The sequence below is a fragment of the Sus scrofa genome, chromosome 6 (assembly GCF_000003025.6).
Source record: "Sus scrofa isolate TJ Tabasco breed Duroc chromosome 6, Sscrofa11.1, whole genome shotgun sequence".
NCBI lineage: Eukaryota > Metazoa > Chordata > Mammalia > Artiodactyla > Suidae > Sus > Sus scrofa.
Window position 1 is genome coordinate 19,479,358 of NC_010448.4, and position 11,242 is coordinate 19,490,599.

The 11,242-nt window shown below is 56.1% G+C and overlaps 1 protein-coding gene across 8 annotated transcripts in view; it reads left to right on the forward strand.

Annotated features, from left to right (window-relative positions):
* Positions 1 to 9,310, forward strand: part of ADGRG5 (adhesion G protein-coupled receptor G5) — a 32,118-nt gene extending 22,808 nt beyond the window's left edge. For 7 of the 8 annotated variants that reach the window (XM_021093911.1, XM_021093912.1, XM_021093913.1 and 4 more), the window contains 7 exons: positions 692 to 844; positions 1,583 to 1,704; positions 1,970 to 2,229; positions 3,085 to 3,202; positions 6,817 to 7,094; positions 7,461 to 7,557; positions 8,586 to 9,310. In XM_021093911.1, the coding sequence (XP_020949570.1) occupies positions 692 to 844; positions 1,583 to 1,704; positions 1,970 to 2,229; positions 3,085 to 3,202; positions 6,817 to 7,094; positions 7,461 to 7,557; positions 8,586 to 8,601 (1,044 nt within the window). In that variant the 3' untranslated portion in view covers positions 8,602 to 9,310. Of the gene's footprint in view, positions 1 to 691; positions 845 to 1,582; positions 1,705 to 1,969; positions 2,230 to 3,084; positions 3,203 to 6,816; positions 7,095 to 7,460; positions 7,731 to 8,585 lie in introns of all 8 variants that reach the window. The other variant, XR_002344544.1, reaches the window with a different exon arrangement.

The following is an 11,242-nucleotide window of genomic DNA, read 5'->3' on the forward strand; positions in this document are numbered from 1 at the left end:
CTCTATCTTCCATCAGCCTCATCAGGACCGCTCTGCACTCCCAATTTCCCCATCAACCTTTCCTTTCATTCTTCTGGGCCTTTGCCTTTGGGTTCCTTTTACCTAGTATGTCCTTGCTCCACTTCTGTTGAATCCCATGTGTCCTCCAAGGTCTCAGTGCCTCAGTTATCCTTCTCTTCTCAAGACTCCTCTTCCCTTTCTCCGTGGCCTTCCCTGTGACATTTCCCTCATCCTTCCACCCACGTGGCTTGGCGTCAGGGTTGTCTGTTGATGACTCTTTCTCTTCCCTACTGGGATGGGTCTGGATCGTCATTGTTCCCCATGGGGAGGAGCAGAAGGGGGACAGTTGATTATAGAGCACCTACTGTATAGGCCAGAGCTGGGCACTCGAGATTCCTCACCGCCTTTGATTACTCCACTATCCTCGCGACTTGGGTATAAGTGATCCCATTTTGCAGATGAGTAAACTGAGGCTCAGAGAACCCCTGCGATTTTCCCACGTCACTCTCAGACCTATGGTGGAGGTGCAGTTGGAGTCTGAGTCTGTCTGATGCCAAAGCCTGGCCAGTGCCTGGTAAAATGTTGACAGGGGTACAGCTGAGTCATCTCTGGCCTCCACAATTTCCAGACCCTGATCCATAGCCCTCCCCTGCACCCCTCGGCTGCACCCAACTCCAGCATCTCCCCTTAGGAAAGCTACACGGTGACATGTGTTTTCTGGAAGGAGGGAGCCAGCAAGGACTACTGGGGGGCCTGGAGCCCTGAGGGCTGTCTCACAGAGCAGCCTTCACCTTCCCAGGTGCTCTGCCGCTGCAACCACCTCACCTATTTTGCTGTTCTCATGGTATGTGTGTATCCAGCCTGGCTGAGGGTGGTCAGAGCTGCAGAGGGCCCCCTATCCAGGACAGAGGAGAAAGGTGAAAGCTATTGCAAGGGACAGAAAAATCCAACTCAAATGGCCTTGAGGGAAAAAAAGAGAAACTTATGGGTTCATGTTTCTGAAAAGGCTGGGTTAGGCTTCAGGTATGGCCTGATCCAGGGGCTCCATAGCACCAAGATAGGACTCTATTTCAGTCTCTCAATTATACTTGTTTTGTGCTAGCTTAGCTCTCAGCTGGGATCTCCCCATGGGAGAATAACATGGCTAGAGTTTCAAGTTCATGTCCTACTAGCTTTCAGGCCAGTAAGAATGAGAGCTCTCTTACCCAGTTCTGCCAGCCAAGGTCTTGGAACTAAGTCACATAGGCCTAGAGTGTGTCACCTGACTATCCCTTAAGCGGTCACTGTGGGCAAGAGGAGGAAGGGCTCTGATAGGCCAGGCCCGGCGAACCTGACTGCACACAGTGGGAGAAGTGGAGGGTCCACCCATGTGCATAGAGAGTAAGGGAGGGGAGGAAGGGGAATGGGAATTGGGAGCTGGGAGTTGGGAGGCAGGCCACTGGGTCTGCCATGGCTGTTTTTAAGCCAGGACCATGGCTAGGATTGTAGTGCAGGGGGACTGGGAACTGAGGTCCTGGAAGCTCGCTTTGATTCAGGCAGGGGAGGGCATTTCCATGCTTCTGACCCCACTTCTTTCCCACAGCAACTCTCCCCAGCCCCGGTCCCTGCCACGTTGCTGGCACCCCTCCTGTATATCTCCCTGGTGGGCTGCAGCATCTCCATCGTGGCCTCGCTGCTCACTGTCCTGCTGCAGTTCTATGCCAGGTAGTCCCCTGCCCTCGTGCCAGGCCCGCCCACTCACTGCTGCTCAGCACCCCTCCTTCTCTCCTCCTGGGGCCCCCAGAATCAGGTGGGCTTTTCTAGGGGGCAGAGGGCAAGAGGCGGGAGGCCCACCTCACTGTGCGAGTGGCCGCTGTTGGGTCCCAGCCCCTCTCGACCCCTGTGTCCCGGTCACTGTGGGTCTCTGAGCCCAGTGGGTGATGCTGCCTGGTGATGTCCAGGTCACTGGGAGCGATGCTTCCACCCCCAGGAAGCAGAGTGACTCCACAACACGCATCCACATGAACCTAAACTCCTCCGTGCTGCTCCTCAACGTCGCCTTCCTGCTGAGCCCGGTGTGGGCCGTGCCCGGGTCAGCATGCACGGTGCTGGGCGCCACCCTGCACTACATGCTGCTCAGCTGCCTCACCTGGATGGCCATCGAAGGCTTCAACCTCTACCTCCTGCTCGGGCGCGTCTACAACATCTACTTCCGCCGATACGTGCTCAAGCTCTGCGCCGTGGGCTGGGGTGAGCGCTGTCTCTCCCCCCTACCCGTGTCCTGAATTCCTGTCCTTATCTTTCTCCTCCACGGCTGTGACCACTGGTCATCATTCCTGCAGCACCCACCACCTCCTTCTATACCCCTCTTCTCTTCTTTCTTTTTTGCCTTTTTAGGGCCACACCCACAGCGCATGGACGTTCCCAGGCTAGGGGTCGAATCAGAGCTGCAGCTGCTGGCCTGCACCACAGCCACAGCGATGTGGGCTCTGAGCCGCATCTGTGACCTCCACCATAGCCCATGGCAATGCTGGATCCTTAACCCGCTGAGGGAGGCCAGGGATCCAACCTGCATCCCTGTGGATCTTAGTCGGATTCGTTAACCACTGAGCCACGAAGGGAACTCCCAACATCACTCTTATCACCACTTCCACCTCCAATTCTTCCATCGTCATCACCTCCAGGACCACTGTCACCTCCACCTCCATCACCAGCACCATCCTCATCCTTGGCTTCACCACTGTCTCTGGTGCCACTGTCGTTGGCGTCTCTATCACCATCCTAGCCCCTTTCTTGACTATCTGTCTCTTCACCAGTTTCCAAACCTTCTCTTCCGTTACTGCCCAGCCACCACCTCCCAGTGTGACCACTACTCTTGCCGCTCCCATCCCACCCTTGAGCCCTCATGCATATGAGCCTTCTCGAAGAGCTCCAGACTGATTGCTCTGAGGCTGGACCCCGGGACAGCAAGTGGGGGCATGGAACAGTCTCTCCCCCACCCCCCACTCGCCCAGTAGACTTTTCTTGTAGCAGCCCTGGAAACCCCACAGCCAGCCCATCTCTGGGGTCTCCTGACAGATACCGAGCCTCTGTCCCACTCCTTAGGGGTCCCGGCCTTCCTGGTGCTGCTGCTTCTTGCCACCAACAGCTCAGTTTATGGACCCCACAGGATCCCACTCTCCGATAGCCAGAGAAATGGCACGGACTTCCAGAACATGTCCATGTAAGTGCTCCTGGGGCTGCGGCGGGCCCCCTGGCTCTGGCAGCAGGGCCACTCGGCCTTGGGGCTCAAGACAGGTGGTCCTGGAACAGGAGGGTGCTGGCAGCGGAGCGGGGCGGGGTCACGGCTTAGACAGGGCGTGGTTTCCAGGGGGCTTTGCCACGCCCCTTCTGCTGGATCCCCAGGGTCTCCTATGGGGCAGAGGCCACCTCTAGGAAGCTGACTCCAGCGCCCGCCTGCACAGGGGCCTCCAGGGCCAGGCCAGGGCAGGGGAGCCTCTGTCTCCTGGCAGTGCGCAGGCATCGGCCAGCCCTGCTGTGGCTCTCAGCCCTGTGGTGGAGCTCAGCCTGCGCCCGGCTCTTCTCCCTCCCACCACCTTGCTTTGCTGTCTCAGGCTCTGGCTCCCCCTGGCCTGAGCCTGGCGTGGCACTGCCAGCCCTCAAAGGCTCCCAGTCAGAGAGTGTTGTGGGGGCTGGGACACCCCAGGGACCAGGCTCGGCATGGCTGGGGGAGGGCGGCCTGGGGGGGTCTCAGGGGCAGAGACTCGGCTCATCCCCCGTGCCCTAGGACATTAACCTTCTTGTTATGAAATGTTCCTAACAGCCAACATGGAATAGCTTAATAACCCCTGTAGACCCATCACCGGCAGCTGACCATCTGGCCATTTTTCGTCTCCTGGCTGATGTAAGCTCAGGACGGCTGAGGACAGACTCTATGGCAGGCCTGGGCGTTAGCCTGTTTAATCCTCATAGCCAGGAGCAGGTGCTATTGTCAGCCCTTGTTGACAGTTAGGGAAACTGAGGCACAGGCAGCCAAAAACCCTGCCCGAGAGGACTCAGCTGGGCAAGGCCGAGCTGGGACTCAGTCCCAGGCAGGGTGGCTCCAGAGCCTGGCCCCCAGCCACTGCCTGAGCCAGCCTCTGGGCAGCGAGGGCTCTGGGCACTGAGGGGAGCTGGTTAATTCCTCTCGCTTGAGGGTTGGGTTGGTTTCTCTGAGGAAGTGTGGCTTAGGACTCTTTAAGCATCTGTTTCATTATATAATATGTGACATGGACAAAAGACTTGCAGGGACACTTCCACGGGGCAGGAAGCACATTAATGCAGGGACATTCCGAGCTCCCCCCCTGAGAAGCAGCTTCGCGTCTTCCTCGCCTCTTCTCTCCCCTCTTACTCTGAATTGTGTGACTTTTATTCTCCTGCATTAAGAAAACCCTTACCACGTGTATGCATGCTTTAAAATTTTTTTTAGATGAAATCTTAGTAATTAATTAGATATTCAATATTGGCTTGCTAGAATTTTTTTTTTTTTTTTGTCTTTTTGCCATTTCTTGGGCCGCTCCTGCGGCATATGGAGGTTCCTAAGCTAGGGGTTGAATCGGAGCTGTAGCCGCTGGCCTACACCACAGCCACAGCCACATGGAATCTGAGCTGCGTCTGGAACCTACACCACAGCTCACGGCGATGCCGGATCGTTAACCCACTGAGCAAGGCCAGGGAGCAAACCCCCAAGCTCATGGTTCCTAGTTGGATTTGTTAACCACTGCGCCACGATGGGAACTCCTAAAATTTTTTTTTAATTAAAAATTTGTTTGATGTATAATTGACAGGCAACACTCTATTTGTTTCAGGTGCACCACCTAATGATTTGATATTTGTTTATATTGCAAAATGACCACAATAAGCCTAGTTAACATCTGTCACCACAGTTACCGAATTTGTTTCTCTCCTGATGAGAGCTTTGAAGATCTACTCTCTTAGCAACTTTCAAATATGCAGTACAGTTTTATCAGCTGCAGTCACCACACTGTACAGTTCATCCCCAGGACTTATTTATTTTGTAACTGGAAGTTTGTGCCTTTTGACTCATTTACCCATTTTGCACTTCCCTCCCCACCCCGCCCTGGCAACCACCAATTTGTTCTTTGTATCTATGAGCTTGTTGTTTTGTTTGTAGTAAGTGAGGTAATACAGTATTCATCTGTCTTTGTCCAACTTACTTTGCTTAGCATAATGCCCTCAAGCTCCATCCATGTTGTCACAAATGGCAAGACTTCCTTTCGTGGCTGAAATATTCCATTGTGTGTTTATATACCACATCTTCTTTAACGGCAAGTTAAAAAAAAATACCTTGAGGAGTTCCCGATGCAGCTCAGCAGAAATGAATCTGACTAGCATCCATGAGCATACAAGTTCAATCCCTGGCCTTGCTCAGTGGGTTAAGGATCTGGTGTTGCTGTGAGCTGTGGTATAGGTCGAAGACATGGCTCGGATCCCTAGTTGCTGTGGCATGGGCCAGCAGCTGCAGCTCCAATTTGACCCCTAGCCTGGGAACCTCTATATGCCATGGGTGTGGCCCTAAAAAAAAAAGGACAAAAACATACCTTGAAGCTAACTCCAATGCTCACTGACAGGACTGTATTAATACATGTGACAGAGCCACTCCCACTAGGCGATCATCTGCAATGATCCACCACCACACTCATCCACTTGGATGAATCCCCAAAATAATACATATATATACATATTTTTTTTTGGTCTTTTTGTCTTTTCAGGGCCACACCCATGGCATATGGAGGTTCCTAGGCTAGGGGTCTAATCGGAGCTGTAGCCGCCGGCCTACACCACAGCCACAGCAACACCAGATCCTTAACCCACTGAGCGAGGCCAGGGATCGAACCCACAACCTCATGGTTTCTAGTTGGATTCGTTTCTGCTGCACCATGACAGGAACTCCCCCTAAAAAATACTTAAGGACCCTTGTGCCTGCAGTGCCTGTGAGCAGGTGGTGCTCACAGTTAGCGGCTCAGGCTCCGGGCTCAGACCTCTGGGCTGTAAGTCCCACCATTGACTCCTAACTAGTGTGTGTGGTTCCAGCCAGAGCCTCATCTCCTCAACTGTAGGATGAGGATGATTATGCGCCTGCCTCGCGGGGTCATCACGGGGCTGGAAGGGCTAATTCACGGCAATCACGTCACCTGACTGGGTAAAAGGCAGCACCTGCCTTGAAGGTGTCTCGGGGAAGCCGAGGGCATGAAGCCCTCACAGAGGGTCTAGGACCAGGGCTGGGGCAACTGCCAGGCATCTCTCTGGCTCTTTCCTCCACCCTTGGTGGCGTTTTCCTGCTGCTGCCTCTGCTTCTCAATCCACACGTGGACAACGGCCCTCACTCAAGGGTCAGGGAAGCGTGGGTGTCCTGGGGCCTTTGCACAAAGATGAGGAGGAGATGGTGATGACTGTGTGGTGGGTGGAGGGACAAGTTTCCAGGAAAGAGGACCAATAATCCACCCAACACAGTGCAAATCGATAGTCAGACTGGCTGCGGAGGGGGGAGGGTTCGAGCTCAAGGAAGAGGAGGAAGTGTGCAGGTGGGTAAAAGCATGGAGACGTGAGAGAGACCGTGGGGCTGGAAAGGAGGCGTTCGGGGGCTGTAGGCAGGGGTGCGAGGGGGCAGGTAGGTCCAGTCGTGGTGGCCTGGCTGCAGGAGCTGCCCGGGACTTCACCATGGGTGCGGTCAGATGGGAGACCACGGGTCTGAGCCAGGAGACCGGCCCGGGTTCAAGAGGCAGTCTGGAGGCCCGGGAGCCGCACCAACCTCGGCGCTTCACCCCTCCCCCGCAGATGCTGGGTGCGGAACCCCGACGTGCACAGTGTCCTGGTCATGGGCTATGGTGGCCTCATGTCCCTTTTCAACCTGGTGGTGCTGGTCTGGGCGCTGCGGGTCCTGCGCAGACTGCGGGTGCAGGAGAAGCCGCCGGGCCCCCGGGCCTGCCGGGACACGGTCACTGTGCTGGGCCTCACCGTGCTGCTGGGCACCACCTGGGCCTTGGCCTTCTTCTCCTTTGGCGTTTTCCTGCTGCCCCAGCTCTTCCTCTTCACCATCTTCAACTCATTCTACGGTAGGACCTGCGGGTGGCGTGGACGAAAGCCCAGGGGGTCGTGTATGGCTGGATCATGTTTCCTGCTGAAGGGCTGCAGGTTGAGGGGGCGAGTCAGGGGCTGAAATCTAGCCCCAACAAGCTGGTTTGGAGCTACGTCCACCCACAGGAAGGGGTGCCACCTTGTAATTGGCACAAAGGCAGCCTGTGGGCCAGTGGTGGCTGGATCTCCAACCCCTCCGCCCTGCCCCTCTGGCCTCCCATAGGAAGGGATTCTAAGAACTCTTCCTGGGCCTCAGGGAGGCCCAACCCAGCCCAACCAAGGAGGTGCCTGGATTCTGAGGGAGGCCCCATGCTTCTTCCCCTGACTAGTCTTTTGCTTCGCAGGTTTCTTCCTCTTCCTGTGGTTCTGCTCCCAGAGGTGCCGCGCGGAGGCGGAGGCGGAGGCAGAGATGGAGGCATTCAGCTCCTCCCAGGCGATGCAGTAAGCTGGGCTGTCTGGACCTCCTGGCCTGGAACCTGCGGCCTCTCTGACTGTCTGCAGCCTGAGGCTCCGGCTTCTGCCAGACAAGGTGGCAGGCTAGCTGCTGGACACCAGAGGCCACTGTCACCTCCAAGGGGGGCTTTTCCACCTCTACAGCTCCCCAGGCCCAGAGGGTAGGGGTTGCTCTGTCTCCCTTGGAATTCTGCTCCGGGGCAGGTCCAGTCCCACCTGGGGGCAGTAGACTTTCCCCTGATGCCTGGGCCTACCTGGCCAGGTGTGTGGCCAGAGGGTTGGCCTGGGAGTCAGGAGGTCACATTTCAGCGCCTAGCTCTGAGTCTCACTGTCTGACCTTGGGCCTGTCACTTCTCACTTGGTTCCATATCTGTGACATGGGGGCAGATGGCTCTGGTCCTGCCTAACCCCAGAGCTTTGTGCAGATTGAATGGGAACAGGCAGGAAGGGATCAGAGTGGGGCGGGATTCCACCTGGCCCGGCCCTGTTCCCTCCACCTGCCTGCTGGGGGCAGGGTCTTGTCTAGCTGTCCTAGAAACGCCTGCTGGGCCCTGCCTCCTTCCTCCAGGAGAGGGTCAGCCCTGGTGGCGGGTCCCCAGCCCAGGGTCTGAGATCTCACTAGCCTGTACTCGAGGCCTCTTTTCCTTTAGCCCCCAAAATATGACTCTAACTCCAAGCCCATCTTTCCCAAAGATCAGTTAAGTCCTGTCCTTCCCAGAAGCTGCTCCTCCGGTGCTTGCAAGACCCACAGAGGCTATTTAGACCAGTGGCGGCGGGGGCTATAGGACTTCCCGGAGGTGGGAGGGGAGCACCTATTTCCCCTTTGTCTGAGCTCCAGTGACCTGGCTATTGGTGACTGGGCAGGACCGAATGTCGCCTGGCAGGCGTGAATGTGTGGGTTCTGTTCTCTCGGAGCTGGTGGGCACCTCAAGTATTTATAAGTTGGTATGAATTTTACACGTCTTTTGTAAGCCCTCCCCGTTCACTTCCTGTTTGTTGTGTTGGCTTTCACATAGCCGGTCGCCGTTGTAGAGACTCACCATGGCCCTTGACCTGTCAGACCCAGTGGGAAGCTCACTCAGGAAGCCAGCGCTCTTCCGGGGCTGCACACCAGGCGGCGCTGTTGGCCCATGTCAGAAGCCACTGGGTCCAACACCGTGTCTGGAGATGCTGTGATCACCTGCCTGTGTGTAGACATGACGCCCCAGATGGAGAGGTCCTGCCTCCAGGACTGCCTGCTGAGTGGCTGGCAGCAGGAACGCCAGCACTGTCTGCACAGCCATTTCTCTCTTTCCTGATGCAGCCCCCGCGCTGACTCTTGGTGCCTTGTGCTCTGGGCGTATCTGGTACTAGAGCAAAGGCTGGGATAGGTCCCTAGGGGCGCACTCCAGGCCCTCAGACAGGTTTTAATGACTTTGAACATCACAGGGAAGGAATTGGAGCTGGATCATTTTCTCCCAAGGGGCTCCTCTGCCCTCTGTTCATTCCTTGATAGGAATAGCCCTTCGCCAGGTGGTGAGTGGTGTGGGCTCTGGAGCCAGACTGCCTTGGATCAAATGCCAGCTCTGTCACTTGTTAGCTGTATGACAGTGAACAAGGCTGTCTACCTCTCTGTGCCTGAGTTTTCCCATCTTGTAAAATAGAGGTAATGGGACTACCTGTTTTAAAGGTTAATAAAACAATTCATATACAGAGGCGTAGCAGAGGGTAAGCGCTCAGTAAATGGTGGTTGTTATCATTAGTGATTTGCTATTATTATTAACAGTGTCAACGGAGTCTCAGAGGCCGACCTGTCTAAGCTCCAGGCCCAGGTCATCACTTGGCACATCCTGCTGTCTCTCGGCTTTGCCACTTGCTCTCCCACTTTCCCTAGAGCTCCAGTCTTGCTGGCCTTTGGTCATTTTAAGGACACCTCCCATACGGTGCTGCATCCAGGCCATTGCCACCTGTCCCCCATCCCTCCTTTCCCCAATCCTCTGATCTCTTTAAATGCCCAGTGGCTCAGTTATCGTGTCTCCCATGAACTCTCTCCAATGTGCCCACAGAGAAGGTCTCTTTCCCACTAGGAATCCTGGTAGAGTGTCCCCCCACCTCTATCGGGGTGATGGAGCCCCCGGTGAGCTCCCATAATTTGGGTATCCCTGGCTTGTGCCAGGCTCCCCAGGCCTTGGGGGGGCCCCATGATGGTGCTGGGGATCACGGGACCCTCCAGCCTCTCTTAGGAAGCTCCAGGGAGCGGTGACCCAGTGAAGCAGGGCCTTGCTGGGACCCCACCCCAACCTGCACCCCAGCCCAGACCTGGCCTGTTCGATCTTACCAAGCTCAGGGCTGCCCAAGGGAGGATGTGGCCACAGTGACACAGAATGAGTCTGGTCATTCCCAGAAGCGGCCCCAGGCATGTGGCCCTGAGCCCCACTGGGGTCCAGGCTCTGGGCAGGGACCACTTCCTGGCAACGGCCCACCTGGGTGTGGGGGGCAGGGATGAGGGAGACATTGCTGGGTATTTGTGTCCCCGCCTCCCAGCAGGGTCCTGGCCTTGCCCAGACTGGGCACTGGGCCCAGCTTTCGGGGGAACTTCCAGACTAGCAGGAAGATGGAGTAGGTGGAGTGGTGGAGTCTGGGGGTCGCTGCTTAGGACCAGAGTCTCCGAGGAGGCACCTGGTGAAGGATGACAAGTAGATGCCAGAAAGGCCACAGACGAGCCGTTTCTGTGTTGTTTTGCTGCTGTCTTCCCAGAAAAGTGTCGTGTGTCCGGGGGGGTTGGGGGGGGTGAGGAGCGCTGAAGGCCAGCTGCCAGATAAAGATAAAAGGCGAAATGCCTAATTGGGGAGATGTACGCTAAGAAGTGTTGACTGTTGGAGTTCCCGTCATGGCTGAGTGGTTAATGAATCCGACTAGGAACCATGAGGTTGCGGGTTTGATCCCTGGCCTTGCTCAGTGGGTTAAGGATCTGGTGTTGCCGTGAGCTGTGTTGTAGGTCACAGATGCGGCTTGGATCCCGCGTTGCTGTGGCTCTGGCGTAGGCCGGTGGCTACAGCTCCGATTCGACCCCTAGCCTGGGAACCACCACATGCTGCGGGAGCGGCCCTAGAAAAGGCAAAAAGACAAAAAAAAAAAAAAAAAAAAAAGTGTTGGCTGTTGATCTCAACTTCAAATTTCATCCTCTAGATTTCCACCTGCCTATCTTTTCCTTCTCTTTCTTTCGTTACATCTGGCAACACTGTTAGAAAGGACTATTGGCCGGGGAGTCCGAGGTGTGCACCCTTCGCCCTTCAGATCAATCCAGGGGAGCCCTCTGCGTATGACAGTCTTGCACTCAACTTAGGTCCCTCCTCCAGGGCTCCCCTTGCCAGCCACAGTTGCCACTGAGAGGCTCAAGGGCTCTGCCTTGCGGTGCCCAGATCCAGCCTCCATCTCCCTCAGATCCTCTTCGCAGCACCCGCACCTCCCCGCTCCCCATCAGAGCTTTACTCAGAAGCCGGAGACAGGGACTTTTGCATCCCGTGGCCTGACCATGTCCTTCTCTGCTGAAACCCTTCCATACCCCACCCCCACCCCCCGCCTTGGAGTCAACCCCACCCCCCCTTGGAGTCAACCCCCTCCGCCAGCAGAGCTGAAAAGGCCCTGAGGTTCCAACCTTGTGCTCACTTCTCCCACCTGTCTCCCCCGAGTC